At 46.8% G+C, this 20,634-nt stretch overlaps 1 protein-coding gene across 2 annotated transcripts in view; it reads left to right on the forward strand.

Annotated features, from left to right (window-relative positions):
* Positions 1–2,752: 2,752 nt before the first annotated feature.
* Positions 2,753–20,634, forward strand: part of LOC147880637 (putative amino-acid acetyltransferase NAGS1, chloroplastic) — an 82,326-nt gene continuing 64,444 nt past the window's right edge. For both annotated transcript variants that reach the window (XM_087370966.1, XM_087370967.1), the window contains exon 1: positions 2,753–3,298. In XM_087370966.1, the coding sequence (XP_087227092.1) occupies positions 2,891–3,298 (408 nt within the window). In that variant the 5' untranslated portion in view covers positions 2,753–2,890. The remainder of the gene's footprint in view (positions 3,299–20,634) is intronic.

A 20,634-nucleotide genomic window follows, 5' to 3' on the forward strand; every position in this document is an offset into this window, starting at 1 on the left:
CAAGGATAGCTTTCATATCTAAAGTTATTGCTTGAAAGGCATACCTAGAGCATACCTATTAGACTATTAGATTTCTTTATTTTAGTAGGACCTTTACACTTAATAGTACCAAGCAAAGGATGAAGTTGACTACCAAAATGACCTTCACATAAAGCTAGCTCTTAATACTGAGGTAATATAAAGGCATCAGTATTCATGGGATCGTATCGAGGACATATTTGTTTTCTAAAGTTGTGCTTATTTAAGTTATCCAAGGTTGGGCTTTGAATGCATGGAGTCTAGTGTTATGAGTGGAGATAAGATTTAAGATTGTTCAAGTGTTCTAGAGTTCAAGAAACGATTGCAAACCATTGCTTCAAAAGTTTGAATAGATTCAAAAGGATTTAGAAATGGGAAGATAAGGTGTTTAACTTCAATATCACCAAGGGAGCAACCAACTTAGAAAAAATTTATTCTCTAGTATATTTCTATTCATTACTCCCAATCCAAGCTTAGTTTTAAGGCTTTATTGAAACTTGGGAAGGCCAACTATGTTCATCCTTACCAATATATCCAATTGTGCTTAAAGTATTTTCTAAAGGACAAATTGGACTCTTTAATATCAAATCATAGAAAAGACATGGTAACCACTTGAAGCACCTTATTCAAAGATTTTCAAGTATTGCAACATACTATAAAACCTTTATTTGATGAAATTCATATGATTGTAGAATTAGTGTATAGATGTTTTGCTCACTTTGCTATAAATAATTATGATTGTTAGACCATGAAGCTAGAAGATAGGTGTGACAAATGTATGTTGAGAAGTGCAAGATACTCCTACAAACTACTTTGGATAGTTCAATAGAAAAAATGCAAATAAGCTTGACACTGATGAAGGGTACCAAACATCAAGTCTAGTTTTACCTATGAAAGAGCTAACAAATGAAGAAAGTCAAGGAGTAGAAGGAAAAGAACTAGAGAAATTAAAGGAATAGAAGGCAAAGACCCAAACTCCAACTCAACCATAGAAATGAAGGAGGAATAGACCATTGCTCTTGCATTTAATGCATAACACTCATTTACTTGTGTGCTAATTCGTATGTGGTCCCATTGTGTCTTCTCGCATTTCTACGCTCTGTCAATATAGTGTAAGTGTACAATGTGTCATTTGCTTGCATTGTAGGGAGTTAGCCATGACCCCACAATCAAACATGGTCCTCTTCAAATTGAAGTGTTCGATGGCACAAATTCATGAACATAGAAACCATGTACAAAAGAGCCAAAGGGAAACTAGGAAAGAGAGAAGAAGAGAAATAAAGTGATTCAGCATGGGGTCCAATCTACCCCAAGATTGTGGGACTTAACATTGGGCCTTATGGAAGAGCTAACGACAACCACCCCCTATGTCTACATTCTCAAAGCCACTCCTCTGGTCTCACTGTAATTTCATGTGTGTATGACTTTGTTTCCCAATAAATTTGTGCTGTAGAAGATCCAGAGTTAAAAGCTTTCTACACAAAGAACATTCTTTTGAATGAGAGTATTCAAGCCTAGGTGGCAGCTTAGGATTAGGTGGAGAGCAACCTTTGCAGGCGAAGTAACCAATGCGACTTCCCTTGCTGACACTCCAACCAATATTTGCTAGATATCCTCTGAGAGAGTTAGGTCTGGTACATAGTGCTTGATCTTACCCAATGTGTGCTTGATGTAAGGGCAAGAGGTCAATGGGCAGGGTGTTTACACACCACCCAACAATAATCTTTAAAAAGTTGGTCAGCAATGCATTCTTGACAATGTAAATGGAGGAGTGAAACTCTACTTTGGTTATAAAGTGGGTGCCCAAGTTTGGGGAGCCAATTGTGGCCACCCAAGAAATTACTTATCATGGGCACTAGTTAGCTACCACCTTAACGTAAGAAATGGAAAGAGGTTTGGCAATGTGTTGAGGGTTTCGTTGGCCAACAAGGTTAAAAACTTTGATCGGGCCACATTGCCGCCCATCTTTGGGTGAGTTTGGTAGTGTGCATTGGGCCTTCACATTGGTGCCATCGGACACCCAAGAAGGGGTGTTAGTTTATGTGGTCGCCACTTGGCAAGGCATGATTTACCCTGAAAAAAGGGGGGCACCCATGAGCATGGGCAGCCACCACTACGCCCTTGTCCATCACTCGCCCATAATTGAAAATCCACTGAGAGTAAGATTCGAACACCTGCCAACCAATCGTACAAGCCCAAACCATGTGTACATCTTCAAGCTCTTGCAATACTTATACGTTTGAGAGTGTAAGGACACACGGCCCTCAATTTCCTTGGCTTGGCAAGGCACAGGGCGGTGTGTAACGGTCCTTATTGTGGAGGTTACTTTGCTAGGAAATGGACTTCCCTGGAATGTACTTTGGCAAGAGGCTGTTCCCACGCGAGCAACCAAGTGCGAGAAAGCGGCAATTCGGACAATGTTCTAGGGATTGGATTCGCCACTGGTGCCCATTTCCCACGCGAGCAACCAGGTGCGAGAAAGCGACACTTTGGACAATGTTCTAGGGATTGGATTGGCCACCGGTGCCCATTTCTAGAGAATCTACGAGCGCACCCGAGAGCGGGGAAAGAGCATCTAACGTGTCTCTACCTACCAAGCATGGGTCTCCGAAATAGATGTGCCATGTGGGCGGCGTATCAACGTGTGTAAATACAAGACAGTCTAAGTGTCTCAAATTTAATCAAACGGCGTTCGTCAGCACTGAATCTAGCGTCTGTCATCCATGCTGATGGCTCTCTGTCATCCATGCTGATGGCTCTCTGCTTTCTTCATCCTTCCCACCTCCGCCTTTTCGATCTCTAGCCCTCGCTTCCCGTCTCCTTGCAGCCTGTAGCCTCCTCAGTGGCCTTGGGGGAGTTTGTGGCTCTGCAAATGGTTCCCTGTCGCTCCATTTTGAGCTCTCACTTGCCTCAGAACGTGCCTGTATGCTTGCAGACGGATTCATGCTCAATGAGACGGGAAACATTGCCTAGAAGCCGCAATGCACGCTCGGAGCGCCCAAAGAACAACAACAAGGTAGTAAAATTAAGCTCCGCTTTGACACCGGCTGCTACAGTATACCGGAGAGACTCTTGGCTTAGGTGTTCTGTCAGTGAAAACATCGAGACAACTGAAGTTTCGAAGCGGGCGAGCGTTCTTGAAGCGAGAGAGTCACAGAGACAGTTTGTCGATTGGTTCAGAGAAGCTTGGCCGTACATTCAGGGTCATCAAGGCAGCACATTTGTTATAGTCCTTTCTGCTGAGGTCTTTGATGGCCCACACATCGATGGCATCTGTCAGGTAGATTGTCTGCCATAATTCTCTATAAATAAAAGATTATCTGCCATGATTAGGTTGCTAAGTTATTGGAGTTGACAAAATTATGTTTGCTATAGATCTTGTAAAACGAAAAGGGGCCATGCTAATTTTCGTTTCAAAATTGCCATTAGGACCAAAAGATAAATATACAAATACACTCACAACCTAAATCCCTATATTTTTGGCCGTGCTCTCCTCATATGGCCCAGCTTACATGTCCCAAAATTTGTAAAGTGATGGGAATTCAAACCTTGAACAATCATGTACCAATCCTTGGTCTGCAGCCCATTGGTATGGGTTTTCAGATTCGTATAAGAAGCTTATAAGAAGTCTTAGAAAACTCTCAAAGAGGTGACAAGCTTACCCACACAGGAGAAAATAATACCAGAATCACTCACACTGTACAACAAGACATGTGTACATAAACGCTCGCAGATCTAGAGAGATGTAGTAAAACAATCACGTTTACAAAGCTCCACTAATGTGGACAATAGCAAGTATAAACCGTCACAAAATACCCTTCAAATGGTACCTCACATCTGGTAGCACACTCCTGCCAAGTGTGCTACCAGATGTGTACATTAGATGGGTGAATGTCTGCTCGAAGCTCCTGCTGTGGTCTTCTCCCTTTGCTGTGCGCTCTAGATCTGCCCTCTTACAGGGTCAGATCCATGCCATAAACCTGTGCCATGTACTGCAGCCAGGGTGGCTTCCTGTACAGCCCATATGGCTTCCTGCTCTTTGCTGCTCATGTAGTGGATAGATCTAGACTGAGGAATAATCTAACCTGAAGATGGTGATGGTCAAGGTTGAGGCAAATCTAATAAAGCATCCATACTAGCGAGGGCTAGGAAAAGGGAGGAGTTTGGCCCTATAAACAGGGCATGCCCCAGGCCAGGCCCAGCCCTATATAAGGACCTGCGAGGCACCCAGGGTCTGCCCCAAGGCTGGCCCTACCAGCCCACTGTTTTGGGCCTAACATGCCCTCCTATCAGCCCTCTAAAGAGGCATCTGACTCTCCCTATCCTAGCCTGAAAGGGGCGGGCACCCCACAAATAAGCCCTCTCTCTCTAGGTCTAACCAGGCGATTGCATATACTCTAACAGTAAAGGTGTCTAGCATACCCTTAAGGAGCTAATGGAAGGCCTCACTGCAAACTTTGCGAGCATGATATCATGTGAAGGGCATATCTTAGCGTGGATCATTCTTGAGAGCATCATGACTTGTGGCCTCTCGAAATTAACCCACTCAGCCTCTTTGACACTCACTGCTCAAAAGGCACCTGCATACAGAGCTGGTGGTCTGACTAGTGAGTCCAAAGGTGGGATTTTGCATACAGAGCTGCTGGTCCGACTAGTGTCAGTGAGCGGCTGAAAACACTCTATCGCTCCAATCTTGCTAGCGATGTATATCCTCTAGTCAACCATATTTGGGCTACTGGCTTCATGGTAAACTTGGGTCTTGCGACGATGCACCCCCAATGAACATAGGAACTAACAATCTCAACCAGCTGTCTTGCAAGAGTCCTCAATTAATGACTTATGATAAGTTGAATCTTGTTCGTGCTTGAAGACTGAAACGTTTTGAAACAACCTTCTGTCAAAGAAACACGGCAAAAGGCTCCTTGGGCTTTCAAATAGGTCATGTTTAGTCGCTTTGAGTTGCTTTCACGTATATATGTTTTAGTGGTTAAAATTTATCCTACCAAAATGATTCTTGAAAATCGAAAGTCTGTCATTTCAAATGACCGCCGCAAATCAACCTTAAAAGCTGCAATATACTGAGTAGAAGGTCTAATCAAAAGCGTATCACCAACATATAGTATTAACATCAGAAAGTTTGCATCACGCATAAAGACTGCTCTCTGTTGGACTGTTCTGAAAACGTAGTCTTAGAAGATGAGCACTTATCTTGGCATACCAAGCCTGGGTGCCTGCTTCAGCCTATGATGGGCTTTGTACAAAGCAAGCGGAATACCTTATTGTCAGATCCTTTGATTCAAAACCAGGAGCTCATGCAAGTCCATGAAGGAAAGTGGTTTTGACATCCAGTTGATGCACTTGCCAATGATGATGGGCTGCAATAGCAATGCCACATCTGATAGTAGTAATGCGTGAAGGGGGTCCAAATGTCTCCTCAAATCAATGCCCTACTGTTGGACATAACCATTTGCAACAAAGATGCGCTTGTATCGGCACTGCCATCTGCATTTCTTTTGAGTTTATCGTTAGAAATGGACCAATAGAGGGTATGCACAGCGGAAGACTGATAGAATAGCCCAGGAGCTCACACAGTGTGTGTGAACTTCTTTAACTTATGTGCATCACATAGATGTGCAATAGACAATAATCCAGCTACATATAGAAGCTACCAAACAATATATTTCCGTCCAAAACTATGGACACAACAAAAGGGAAATAGATCCAAAGTCCCACCAGAGCGTGGTATTTTGATCTTACCACAAGGTACTTCTACTATCTGCCGGCTATCTCTAGACTCGAGCCCGCGTGCTCCTCCTCGAGCGTATGTAGACTCTCCGTCCAGATCCTCCACCTTGCTGCCCTGTGTGTCAGCCTAGGTGGGCAGCCCTCTGTGAGCTAAGTATGCAGCTCCTCAGCCCAGTTCACCTCCTGGTCATAGGCCCAACTGGTGCTGCTCTGCTGCTCCTTCCTGCTCCCTGAAGTGCTGCTCCAAAAGGATGAATGAATGAGCTGAATGGCCCCCTTTTATAGGCCCATGGCCTGCTGCAAAAACCGACCAGTCAGGCTGCCTATGGCCAACCCAAACAGGCCGACCAGGCCTTGACCTGCCCCTGTGGGGCTCTCTTTTCTAAGGCCTTTGGCCCACACTTCAAGGCAGGGGCCCAGTCCCTAGGTCAACCCTATGACTGGCCTGGTTGGCTGGCTCCAACCAGCCCAACCAGCTCCTCCATGTGGCCGACCCCATCTGCTGGTCTGCCCCGCCCTGTTGCGCCATCTTCAAGGCAGAGTTACGGGAAACGGGGAAATGGAAACGGGAAACGGAAATGGAAACGGAAACGTTTCGGGATTTTTGAGAGGGGGTGAAACTTGGAAACGCCACGTCATCAAGGGGGTTTAGAGTAATGCATACACACATTTAGAGTGCTCTACCTTCAAAAAAAGTGCACAATAAGCTATAGCTCTACCTAGTACCATTAATATTGATTGTAACTTTGAACTTTGGAGATTCAAGTTTGATTGTTCAACCATTTACCAATCACACAATGCAAATTTCAATTACGCAAGGTGGGGTGATTTATAAATCCTATAACAAGTTACAAAATGGAAAAATGATTCATGATTCATGATATTTAAGAGACCAATCATGATTCAGAAATTGTAATTCAGCTTTCAAAGCCCAAATGTCATAGTAACAAAAAGAAAGCTGAAAGCCTGAAACCCAAAAAAGGCTACATCGAGGATCATATCATATATGATCAAATAATAAGCTCATCCTCATCCTCATCCTGAGACTCAACCTCTGTCTCCTCCTCCTTCTCATCATCATTCTCCTCTACTAACAAATCATCATCATCAGGTGAGTGGGCATCATCTGGGCTATGAAATCCAATATATTTGTCATGCGTATACTCGTGTCTCATCTTGTTAAGCAAACGCAAGTTTGCATTAACAAAGACAAGATCATTGGCCCGTTGCGTTCGCAGACGATTTCTCTTCTTTGTGTGGATATGGGCAAAGCTACTCCACAAACGCTCACAAGAAGAGGAGGTGCAAGCTTGGCTTAGAATGCGGATGGCAAGCTTTTGCAGCTCGGGGGAATCAGCTCCATAATCCTCCCACCATGTAACAGTCCCAACTCGAAATCTGAAATTCCAAAACTCATAAATTTCAGATTTCTAATTTTGTATTAAATAACAAATTACAAGTTCCTAAAATCTGAAAATTAAAATGAGTTAAAACCTATCATGCTGTGCATCTGGCCATCCATACATGCCTTCCTTATTGCGATAATTGGCAAGCTGGTCTTTTATCCTCCGCCGTCCATCAAGAGTTGGCACCATCTTTTGAAGAGTGAGGTTCCAACCACGAACAACCTCTGCATTGTTGGTGCATAGACGAGACACACGAGGAGAGAGCAAGCACAAAAAGCTCGAATGAATTATTCAGAAGATGTGACTAAAGTCACATCATATACATGGATAAGGTTGTGCTTGCTAAGCACACCCTGCAGGTCACATCGAAGTGTGCCTGCCAAGCTCGGGGGAAAAAACCTCCACTAGTTGGAGTAAAAAGTGCCCCGGGCCTACACCTAAGGTGTCACCCTACACTCCCAACACATAGGTGCTAACAAACCCCCCTGGAGTGAAGTGGTGACAGTGTACAAGGCAAATGTGATATCAATCACCAAAAGGAAGTAAGTTCAGAAGCTTGCGAAAGCCTTCGAACTTCTCACGAGACAATGCTTTGGTGAATATATCTGCCACATTGTCATGTGTAGGCACATAGATCATGCTGATTTCTGAGGCAGACAATCTCTCTCTGACATAATGATAATGAACCTCAATATGCTTTGTGCGAGCATGGAAGACGTGATTCTTCGCAACTGCCAAAGCACTCTGTCTGTCTGTAAAAATAGAGGTAGCAGACTCCTGTCTCATACCCAAATCAGCAAATAATCGCCTGAGCCAAACACACTCAACGGTGGTTGTGAAAGCTGCCCTGTACTCAGCTTCACAATTGGAAGTGGCCACGGAGGGTTGCTTCTTACTCAACCAAGAGATGCATGACTGCCCAAAGTAGAAGCAAAAACCTGAAGTGGACACTCTTGTGTCAAAGCATCCTGCCCAATCGAAGTCACAGAAAGCATGCAGCTGTGGATCAGCCCCCTTGGGAAAGAATAAACCAAGGTGCATAGTACCGTGCAAATAGCGGAACACCCGCTTAACAGCCTGCCAATGCTTTGGTTCCTGGGCAATGCATGAATCTGCTCAATAAGGAGACCCCAAACTGAATATCTGGCCGTGTATTGCATAAATAAATCAAACAGCCACAGCCTGCTGGTACAATGTCTGAGCAAAAGCATCCCTAGAATCTTCAATGCTGAATTTCATCCCAGTCTCCACAGGAGTTGCAACTGGCTTGCAATCTTGGAAAGAGAACCGCTGAAGCAACTTCTGGACGTACTTAATTTGTATCAGAACAATACCATCATCCCGCTGTATAAACTGAATGCCCAAATAAAAATGCAAAGGGCCCAGATCACTCATCTCAAATGAGGAATGTAATTCAGCCTTGAAGGCTGCAATATTTTGCTCATTGGGGCCTGTGAGCAGCATGTCATCAACATATAAAACAATGACCAAAAAAACATCCTGAGTCCTTTTAACATAGAGGGTACTTTCAGTTGGACTGTTGCTGAATCCCTGGGCAACCAAATATGTGTGTATCTTTTCATACCAAGCTCTAGGTGGTCTACTGAACCATCAGCCTTCCGATATAATCTTGTAGACCCACTTAGTACCAATGGCCTTTTTGCCTGGAGGCAATTCAGTTAAGTGCCATGTTTCATTTTGCATGATGGAATCATATTCTGAATGCATGGCTGCCATCCAATTACTGTCCTCTGCAGCATCCTCAAATGTCAGAGGTTCTTCATCACTGCATGTGCTCTGAAAGGCATAATCAGTAAACAACCCAGATGCATGATGAGATTTTGCACGAGTCCTCGCAGGTAAAGGAGTATGTAACCTGCTGTCCCGTAATGTTTCAATCAGCCACCTGGGCACCCGTTTGGATGACTGAATGGCTGTCCTTTCCTCATCAACTGCCTGGTCAATATTTGCCTCATCTATAGGCATATGTGGTTCAGCCACAATAGGCTGATTAGTTGCTGTACCGGCCTGCGTAACAGCATGGGGAATCAAACTGGAATGTTCTGAAAATGAGGGACCTTCAGTTGTCATGGGCAGCATTTGTTCAAACACATCCTTGGAGTAGACATCAGGCTGTTTTTGACAGGACAGCAATGGCTGAGTGGAATCCTTAGCAAAAATGACATCCCTGCTTGTAATAATCCTCCTTCTGGATGGATGATACAGCCGATACCCTTTGCTTTCAACACTGTACCCCACGAAAATGCATTTGAGAGCCTTATCATCAAGTTAGTATGATGTTGCTGTGGCACATGTGCATAGGCCAAGCAACCAAATACTCTGAGATGAGCAACAGAAGGCTTCTTACCATGCCATGCCTCATACGGGGTGAGATTATGCAAGGCCTTTGTGGGACATCTGTTAAGTACATAATTTGCACACATGAGAGCTTCCATCCAGAACCTGTTGGGCAAACCTTTGCCTTTGAGCATACATCTACCCATCTCCATTTCCGACCTGTTTTTCCTTTCAGCGAGCCCATTTTGCTCTGGGGTGTATGGAGTGGTACACTGATGGATGATGCCTCTCTCTGCAAGATATGCGTGAAATTCCTTGGACATGTATTCTCCCCCTCTATCAGTGCGAAGTGTCCCCACTTTTTCTGAGGCATAATTCTCAACCTGAGTAATAAAATGTCTGAATTTTGTAAACACCTCTGACTTCTCCTTCAATGGGTAGAGCCACGTGAAACGAGAGAAATCATCAATGAAAGTGACAAAATACAGATATCCCCCAATAGATGGAGTCCTCATAGGACCACAAACATCACTGTGTATAAGCTGTAATCTACGGACAGCTCTGACAGTCCCATCTTTGGGAATCGGTGTGCGATGCATCTTCCCCAAGATACATCCCTCGCATACATGGCGAGTCGGAGTATGTATGTGTGGCATCTCGGACACCATTTCATGGCTGTGTAAACGCAGCAAACTTCTGAAATTGAGATGGCCAAATCGAGCATGCCATAATTCAGCATTTGCCAACTGTGATGGGGTGGTGGTGAATAAAGCATCATGCAAAGCACTCTCATAGTGATCAAGTCTGTAAAGACCATGGCATAAAGTTCCAGAAGCCACAATTGTATCACCATCACTAATGTCATGTACGGTGCATCTGTCATCCAAAAACTTCACCATTAAGCCACCACGGGCAATGGCTGAAACTGAAAGCAAATTCTTTTTGATGCCAGGCACCCATAGCACATCAGAGAGTGTAAATGCACCACCATTTGCTGCGGTAAATACAATCTTTCCCACTCCTTGCACAGGATGGGAGGAGTTGTTGGCACATGTCACCGTGCCTCCATGAGAACCAGCTGCATAAGATGTAAACAAATCCTTCTGTGAGGTAATGTGCTTGCTAGCACCACTGTCAAAATACCATACATTGGCATCACTCACAGATAGGCATGCATCATGAATAGACGGATTGTAACTGCATAACACTGCAAAAGCCCATTCTTCATCATGGGAGGATGTATAAGTGTAATTTGCAGCCTCTTTGTTATCCGACTTGGGGACATTATCCGTCACTGCCATGCTGGCCCCTTTGCTCTTTTCCTTCTCAAGCCTCTTGCGACATTCATTAATGTAGTGTCCTGGCTTCCTGCAATAGTTGCACTTCCCCTTTTTCTTGGGTTTATCACCCTCTTTTTCATACTTGCCAGATGGCTGGCCTGCATCTTTCTTGGGCTTGCTGCCCCCCTGAAATGCAGCCTTACCTTTGCCTTTCTGGCTGGCAATAAAAGCCTGATCAGCCACACGCATCACGGTCCTATTATATCTGGACTGCTCTTCTTGCAAGAGTACAGAAACAAGCTCATCGAAGGTAATTGAATTGGGATTACCCTTCATCATAAGCCGCATAGTAGTGGACACATTCTCATACGTGTCGGGGATGGCCTGCAACACTGTAGAAACCAACGAGGCATCCGGAATAATCTCATCCACAGATGCTAATTGCTCCCGTAAATCCTTTACCTTCGTGAGATAATCATCCATGGAATCACCATCAAGCATAGGAAGAGTCTCCAATTTCCTCTTCAAGTATGCCACACGGCTTCATTCCTGACTTGGTACAACTTTGCCAAATTTTCCCAAGCTGCCCTTGCTGTTTTGCATGACCGGATGTGAGGAATAATGCTTCTTTTAACAGATAATGCTATCAAGGCATGTGCATTGGCATCTCGGCCATCCCATCGACTCTGCTCTAGAGTAGGTCATTGTGATATCTCTGTAATCCGAGATGACTCACCCTCTGAACTAGGTGAAGGAGCATTTGTTGGTGCATGTGGACACAACTGAGTGCCATCCACAGTGCCCCAAAAGCCTTTGGCCACAAGCACATGTCGCATCATGTACGACCAGAGAGGATAGTTGGTGCCATCCAACTTATCTTCTGCAGAGAGCAGTCCAAATACATCCCTTTCTGCCATTGCAATTGCACAGAATTTTTCAAAATGCACAAATCCCAAGGCAAATATCTCAAGACCAATAAGGCATGTACCTTCTGCTCAGACTTCTCTGATTCTGCCATGAATGACTATGTACCTGAAAATAAAGAGAAATACCCCGAGGCACACGGGCCAAAACCACCAGAACGTACCAAATAGCCACAAAAATGAGAGGTAAGTTTCACTCTCAGACCTGACAACCAGCTTTCGATAGCTTCACAGGCGAACGCACTTGAACAGCAGGAGCGGATGGACACGAATCGCCTATCGCATAGCATCCACGACAAGATGGTAGGGGTGGCTGCCAGTAGGAGCACAGGTCACAGGCTGCGCGTTTCCACGACAGAGCTACGGCCAGTTAAGGCACAAGCATAGGTAGCCCGTCCTGTGCAAAGGCAGTAGTCGCCTAGCTTCACGTCGCACAAGAGCGGCAGCCTCCCAACAATGTGTCCACAGGCGTTGGCACAAGGCTAAGGCGATGGCGCAATGCAGCAGGTGAGGCACAGGCGTAGGCAGCGTGTCTTCACAATGGCACAGTGCAGGGAGCTCTCCACAAGAAGAGGCTTCACACGTAGGTGTCGAGCTAGAGCAGAGCAGGTCGTCGGGGAAGATCAGGTGGAGACGGCACAAGTCACGTGGCAACGGCGCTTCCACGCAGGTGTCGGCTACCACAGGTAGGGCGACGGCCTATTGAGGCACAGGCGTAGGCAGCAGTGCACAGCAGCGGCTACGGCAACAGGAGGAGACGACGGCTTCCACAGGGGTGACTGCTTGTTGAGGCAAAAGCGTAGTCAGCCCGTTTTGAAGCAAAACAGCCAGGTAGCTCCACGCACAGGTCAATGGTGCAGCGCTCAGGCATTGGCGGCAGCTGCTTGTCAGCTCCACGAGCAGCTGATAGGCAGCAAGTCTCTCTTCCACGGGATGGTTCTGAAGCAACAGCTCCACGCACACACTTCTGTGCGGACAGCAGCAGGTCGCCCAGCAGAGAGCAGCACCACACGTAGCGTCGGTCAAAGGCAACGCTCTGATACCATTTGTTGGTGCATAGACGAGACACACGAGGAGAGAGCAAGCACAAAAAGCTCGAATGAATTATTCAGAAGATGTGACTAAAGTCACATCATATACATGGATAAGGTTGTGCTTGCTAAGCACACCCTGCAGGTCACATGGAAGTGTGCCTGCCAAGCTCCGGGGAAAAAACCTCCACTAGTTGGAGTAAAAAGTGCCCCGGGCCTACACCTAAGGTGTCACCCTACACTCCCAACACATAGGTGCTAACATGCATCACTCTGTTGTGCACTTGCCTTGTGTTGAAACTCCGGGTCCAACACAAAGGCAGCTGCATGCATGGGAGAGTAATATTGATTCCATCTGCTCACAGCCAACTCTTCCAATTCTCTCAACCTTTGGGGATCCTTTTCTATTTCTCTGATATTCTCAATCATCCGATCTATCCCCTCATACACCTTACCAAGAAAAGGCATATCTCCATCAACTCGGTTAAGCAGCTTCACAATAGGCACACATAGATCAACAATGTGAGATGCATCAGCCCAAAATTCATCACTGCCTATGCACAAGTCATAACAATAAATTCCAAGAGCCTGCCTAGAAGTGGGCCATGCATCCCACTCTGGGCTTGCCACAACTTGTTTCAGTGCAGGTCTCATTTCAAGGAGCCTGCGAAGCATCAAAAAGTTGTATGCAAATCTTGTCTCTGCATACTTCAAAAGCTCCTTGTTGGCAAATTTACGGTACAAAGCAAGAGAAAAATTATGTCGTGTGATGAAGTTAACCACCTCTTTTCCATTGTCAACAACATTCTTGACCCAATCCAATTTGCCAATGTCTTTCAATAAATTATTCAAGCAATGTGCTACACAAGCACTCCACTGGATATGAGGATACTTTTGCTCCAATAATGCACCTGCTGCCTTATTGGTATTTTCCCCATCTGAAACAAGTTGCAAAACATTAGACGGCCCCACATATTCCACTGCATCTGCCCACATTTGCATCAATACAGGTGCTGTTTTTTGTTGCACTCCACACTTTATGGAGTGTATGTAGAGTGCAGATCCCCTACAATATGCAAGGATACCCTCTAGTGAGTGACTTCGCACATCACTCCATCCATCTGCAACCAAACTTACCCCATACTTTACCCATTTCTCTTTCACAGGTTCAATAGCTTGCTTAACTGCCACCACCTCATCCTCTAGAAGCTTGCCCCTCAAAGCATTAAATGTGGGAGGGGTATATGTGGATCCAAATGTTTTGATTTCTGACACCATCTCTTTGAAGTAGGGTGATCTAGCAACATTGAAGCTAATCCCATTGGAGTAAAAAAATCGGGCCACAGCTGCATCTACTTGTGCCTTCCTTTGCGGGTGCCATGATGTGTAAAGACTGCCCTGCCTATGTGAAGTAGACCGAGATGTAGCAGGAATATTAGCAGGAGCTCCATGTGCACTCACAGAAGAAGAAGCCGTAGTAGCAGAGGGAAGAGGACTCCGAAATGCAGTGGCCTGCTGAACACGTGCTGCATGAGCACCTGAAGAAGCTCCTACACCAGTGAAAGTCATTGTCTTTGCCCTTTTTGTAGTGGGCAATACTTCAACCTCTCTTTGCAACCTTTCTTTCTCTTGTGGTGAGATTACGGAGCATAGCCCAATCTCCCCATCCTTAATGCCAAGAAGATGACATTTGACCCTATCAGGGTTCCCTCCTCGCTCCAATCCACACCATCTGCATCTAAACTTGCGAGCTCCTCCTTTCTTGGAGTCATACTTGCCTACCAAATCAACTTGGCTCCACCAATAATCCGATTGGGTGAACTCCTTCTCTTGCTGAGGGACAACGCTTTGTGAAGCCATATCCATGAGCAAAAAGAGCACTTGTACAAGTTGCAATAGATCAAATTTCAAAGGGAAAAGCCAAGAATCAATGGTTGCAGCCAAAAAACAGCAAGATGTTTGAGGCAAGAGAAGCATAGAGAAAGGAAATGTGCTCACCAGTGACCAAAGCCGGGTGTCCAAAAGAGCAGCCACTCGTAGGGCTGGGACTCAAGACTCGGGAGAGAACCAGGTGGGCAAGAAATCGGGGGAGAGAGCAGCAGGCAGAAGGGCGAAAACATGCGACGGCGGGCGGCGTTCTTTCTTGTTTTTGCCCTCTTTTTAGGTCAGACCCGAAACGGCACTCGAAACAGCGCGTTTCAGGTCTGAAACGGCGTTTCAGATGCCGTTTCGGCGTTTCTGATCGCCGTTTCAGACGGCGTTTCGCGTTTCGGGGCCGTTTCACGTTTCAAGGGGTCTGGGACGGCTGAAACGGTGTTTCGGGTCTTTGATGCGCCGTTTCGGCGTTTCAGCGTAACTATGCTTCAAGGCCCTGCTTCAGGTCGTGCACCTGCCTACACCCACTGCCACGTGGCTCGCCATACAAGCACCTACCTCCTGGGATATCTTCGCCCTTTGGTGCTGCTCCAAACATGCCTCTGACAGGCCAGATCCAGGCTGAGCCTCCATAGCCAACTTTCCGTCCATGAGCTTCATTTGTTGCAGCCACCATGGCTCCTCTAGGTTCGTCTTTCTTTCTCTGATCTCTGCTCCCATGGCAGCCATAGTGCTGCCCATGTGGCCTTCTCTCAGGACCCAGGTCCACCTCCCCCATGCTCTCCTCATATGGGGGCTTACAGATGGGGAAGTGACCTTTCCAACATTTATACACCCACGTGGTGCCTATAGCATGCTTGCCATCAGGCAAATCACACAAATCCCAAGTGCCATTGTGATAAATTGAGTCTAACTCAGACTTCATAGCAGCCATCCAATCCTTGCTATTAAAAGCATCCTTGTGACATAGTGGCTCTTCAGTGCAAGCTGTAGCAATCAATGCAACCTCCACTAAGTGTCCTTGCATGTGACGAAAAGCATGTTTGCTGTCCTTTAATGTATCTAACAGCCATCTAGGTACTGTTTTTTGTTGCCTTATATCAGCCCTCTCTTTGGTCACGCTTGTTCTATGGTAGCTTGATCAATGTGGGGGAATTCAGGCTGAAAATCAGAATCTTTTTGTGGTTGTAAGTCACTTGCTAGTGGCTGAGTGGGAGCAATTTGTGGTTGATGTTCTCTTCTCTCTTTTGTAAAGGCTTTTGACAAACCTTATCATGTCTTCCCATTGTGCCTTCCTTTCTTGGGGTTTGTAGTCGTGTAATTTCTGAAAAAACTTTTTGGGATTTTGTTTCAGCTTCTTGAAGCTCTCAAGCTGCTTGCTTTTTTTGGTTCCTTACCACCTGTTTATATGTTCGAGCTGTGTCCTCTTTCTCTGTTGGGTTTGCTGTTTTTCATGCTCTATTTGCATCGTTACAATCCTGGTCATACCTGTGATTATACGGGGTTCCCTTCTCCCCTTGCTTTTAGGGAAGCATTTTTGGGCTGTTGACAGCAGCATATTGTTGCGTATTTGCTCATGTCATGAAATGTAGAAGGCATTTTCCCTTGTGCCATTGCCGCCTTTATCTCCCTTTCATAAATTTAAGCTTTTTTGTAGTCCATTCTTAACCTGGGATGTGATAACTGGAGAGAGAGAGAGAGAGAGAGAGAGAGAGAGAGAGAGAGATGCAAAAAGCAAAATGCAAAATGCTACAGTCATATTAGGATAATAGTCTTCTACATCATCACTATCATCATCATCATCATCATCATCAGATCATCTGCCATCTGAGTACAAAGTGAAATATGCTCCAAATGCCACGACTGTGGTCTACCCTATCCCCCACTCGTCAAGGGTGGGGGAGCGAGAGCATGAAATCAGAGATAGAATGCTGCCGGTTGCCTGTGGGCACAGTCCCGTGTTGTCTCTGTTAGAAAATACCCAACAGAGGGTACACACAGCGGAAGACTTATAGTAATGCCCAGGAGCTCACACAGTGTGCGGTGTGGGTGTGGAATCACAAACTTCTTTACTTATGTGCATTCAATAGATGTGCAGACTCATCAATAGACAATGAACTGGCCAGATAGAGAAACCACCAAAATATATATTTCTGTCCAAAACTATGGACACAAAACAAGAGAGATAGATCCAGAGTCCCACCAATGGTGTGGTCCTCTGATCTTACCACAAGGTCCTTCTCCTATCAGCTGGCTATCTCTAGACTCGAGCCCGCGTGCTCCACCTCGAGCATAAGTAGACTTTCTGTCCAAAGATCTCAGCACCTTGCTGCCCTAGTAGACAGCCTAGGCTCAGCCCCAAGTGAGCTCAGTCTGCAGCAACTCTGGCCCTGCTTTGCCTCGTGGATGTAGGCCCAAAGATCAGGCTCCTGCTGCTCCTCTGTCTGCTGACTTGCTGGATATATAAATGAGGCATCAAGCCTCTCCTTTTAGAGGCGTAGGGGCCTGTCAAAAAACCGGCCAGCCTGCCCTAATCTGGCCGACCAGACTGTGGCTGGTCCAGCCCTTTAAGGGCTCACAACCTGGGGCTTTTGGCCTCACACTTCTAGGGCCTTTGGCCCTCCAATCTAGGCAAGGGCCCAGCCCTATATAAGGCTTGCCACTGCCCACTGGCAGCCCCATTTGCTGCTCCACCAGGCCCCATCCATGTTAGCGCCTGTTCACCCTGCTGCTGCTGGTTCTGCCCTCTGCCAGGCTCTTCTCCAGCCACGTGCGCAGTGCTGCACTGAACCGTACTGCTGCTGACATCATCGTGCCCTGCCAGGCCAGATCTAGGGCTTGCTGTCGCCGCCTTCTGCTCCTTCCACAGGTTCCGTCCTTTGCAGCCTTCTTCTCTTGTGAGGTGCTGCCCATGTGGCAGCCCCCTCTCTCTCTTCTCTGGGCATCTTCTACCCTAGGTCTCCCTCCCCCACTCTCTCCTCATTTGGGGGCTTACAGATGGGGAGGTGACCTTTCCAACATCCCCTCTCACCGACACATCTCGGTCCAATGCCAACACGTCGATGAACATGCTCCAGTAACTCCCTGGTCGTAGTCCTCTGGAACTTTTCGATGTCGAAATCTTTTCCTGGCCTTTCATCCAGTGGTTCCTGCTCCACCAGGTCTGGTTCCACTTCCGCACACCATCTTGGTACACAGGTCTATCTTTGGTAGCACCTCCTGGCACCATCATCTTCCGTCACGTTCCCGCCTTCGAACTTGAGCAATCCAGCCGTCACGATCTTCCAGTTGTCCCCCTCATAATGAGTGAACAACCTGGAGTCTTCCAGGCACCATGCTCTGAGGGTCTGTTTCAACCCGTCCTTCCTTTGGCAAGGTCTGCAACCAATGAATATTTCAAGATAACCTGGACCATGAACTCTCGCTGAGTTCTCAAGCAAGTACTCTTCTGGCTTCAGTATTCTTTGTCCATCACCTTCTAGCAATTTGCGTCCGAGATTTGAAGAAGCAACAATACTTCCCCTTCTGCCTTCAAAGAATGCCAATTCCTTCCAATCTCGTATCACCTGAGACAAATGAAGAGCAGAGTCTCTCCACAGCATGCTATAAAGGCTCAAATGCAAAATATCAAATACATACAGGCCTGAATGTTCGCTCTGAAAGCAAACCCTGTACCTCAATGAGGCACCCGCCAAGAGCCTGTGTAATCCTGTACTGTTCCCTTCTGAACTCCAGCATCCATCTGACCATGAGACCTCAGGGCCCTCCATGGAATCCACCCTCGTGTCAGTGTCGACAGCCACACACCTGGAAGGTACCAAGCGCTCCATGCTATCCTTCACCTTCACAAAGGCATCTAACTCCTCGTCGACCCACATCTCTATGTCAGACATCCTCACTGTGATTTCTAGATCAACATATCTGACCTCGATAACACTCGGTGATGTCACCAGGAACAACTCTTTGATTACCACATTTGCTTTTGCCTCTCCCTCTGAATCTGAGTCAGCAGACTCCTTTTTGTTTTTCTGATCCGCCTTTTTCTTTCTGCAGTCCTTTGCAAAATGTCCTGGCGTATCACAGTAGAAGCACTTCTTCTTCTGCTTCCTCTTAGAAGTCCCCTCGTCGTCAGAGTCGTCTTTCTTGGACTTGCCACCGTTAGGCTTGCCCTTTCCTTTGCCAGCGGAATCCGTCGCCAGCATCGCCTTGTCGTCTTTGTCCTCGTTGTAGAGCTTCTCCCGAGCTTCCTCCTGTAGCAGTAATGGACCCAACTCCTCAAACATCAGCGGTTTGGTCCTCTGTCCTGTTGTCACAGCCGTAACAAAGCTCTTGAAACTCCGAGGCAGTCTCCTCAGTACCATCAAGGCCAAATGGCATGAGTCTGTCTTCTGACCAATTGTTGCCAGCTGATCCCTCACCACCTTGACCTTCGTCAAACGGCTATGTACTGTATCTCCTTCTTCCATATCAAGATTGTAGAGTTGATGCTGAAGAAGCAAAATCCGAGAGGTGTTGTCCGTCTCGTACAAATCTTTCAGGGTGGCCCATGCCTCTATTGACGTCTCGGCCAGCTGGATATGTGGAAGAACGGAGTCCGCCGTAGTCCCTATGATTATTGCCAGGGCATGGGCATCTTTGTCTTCCCAAGCTTCAAGCTCTTCTCTATCTACTGCCATGACTATCTCCCCTTTCCTGTCCACCATGTCCTCCGGCTTCGACTCCACTCCCGTAGTCAGCTTCCACAACTTCCGAGCCACTAAATGACTCCGGATCTTCACTTTCCAGATCGGGTAATTAGTCCCGTCCAATTTCCCAGACTCTCCAAAGTTAGGGATAGTGAAAGAGAGAAAACTGGGGGAGGAGGAAGGGAAAGCAGGGGCTGAAGAGGCTGTGGCGGTCGACATCTCTGCTGGCCATCAACCATTGACCTTGGCCACCGACCATTGACCTTGACCATCGGCCATTGACCTTGGCCACCGACCATTGACCTTAACCATCGGCCATTGACCACCGACCATTGACTTTGACCTTGGCCACTGACCATTGACTTTGACCGGTCGGCGACCCCCTTTCAATCACTCCCCCTTCTCCTCATAAATGGTGGGGCAAAACATGTGGGGCATTAACCACGAATTCTAACACCCCCTCTTAATGACCCAATGGTGGGCGGATACCCATGCGTGTGATCAGATGCTCTAGTTGCTCTCGAGGGAGAGCCTTCGTGAAAACATCAGCAAGGTTGTCGGCGGTGGGGACGTACATCAGCTCAACAATGCCATCGATGATGAGCTCTCGAACAAAATGGTAGTGAACCTCGATGTGCTTGGTTCTGGCGTGAAACACCGGATTCTTCGCAATCGCCATGCAACTTTGGTTGTCACACAAGATCACGGTGAAACCAGCCTCAACAACGTAAAGGGTGGTAGGATCCACATAATTACAGCATACACAGTAAAAAGACAAGCAATTATGCACCACACCACAAATCACAGGGGAGCTAGAGCGCTCCTACTCAGAAACAAAGACCCCGGTTGGCCCCAAACGCTGGCGCCTCCTTGCGGTATTTATTTGACATTCATTTGAAGCCAAGTGGCTGATTACAAAGGTCTTTGGAAAGCTGCTGCATAGGCAAACCAACGCCCTCAGACTTCCCGTCAAGCCCACCCTGTAATTCCCTGCTCAACTTCAAACGGTGAACGGCATCCAATGACTAGACAATCCTGTATCCTCTGTTGGAAAGGTCACCTCCCCATCTGTAAGCCCCCAAATGAGGAGAGCGTGGGGGAGGGAGACCTAGGGCAGGATGTGCCCCAAAAGAAGAGAGGCGGGTACCTGGCTGATCTGCAGGAGCATAAGGCGGAGTAGAGGACAGCAGTAGGGACCCAAGAGAAGAGACCAGGGATGACATCAGCAACAGTACGGAATAGTGCCTGGTAGAGCAGCAAATGGGGCTGCCAGTGGGCAGTGGCATGCCTTATATGGGATGGGCCCCTGCCTTGATTGGAGGGCCAAAAGCCCTAGAGTGTGGGCCAAAGGGCCCTAGTTTTGTGAGCCCTTA

The sequence above is a fragment of the Dipteris shenzhenensis genome, chromosome 32 (assembly GCF_047967505.1).
Source record: "Dipteris shenzhenensis isolate YYH24624 ecotype China chromosome 32, Dip_SZ_1.0, whole genome shotgun sequence".
Lineage (NCBI taxonomy): Eukaryota > Viridiplantae > Streptophyta > Polypodiopsida > Gleicheniales > Dipteridaceae > Dipteris > Dipteris shenzhenensis.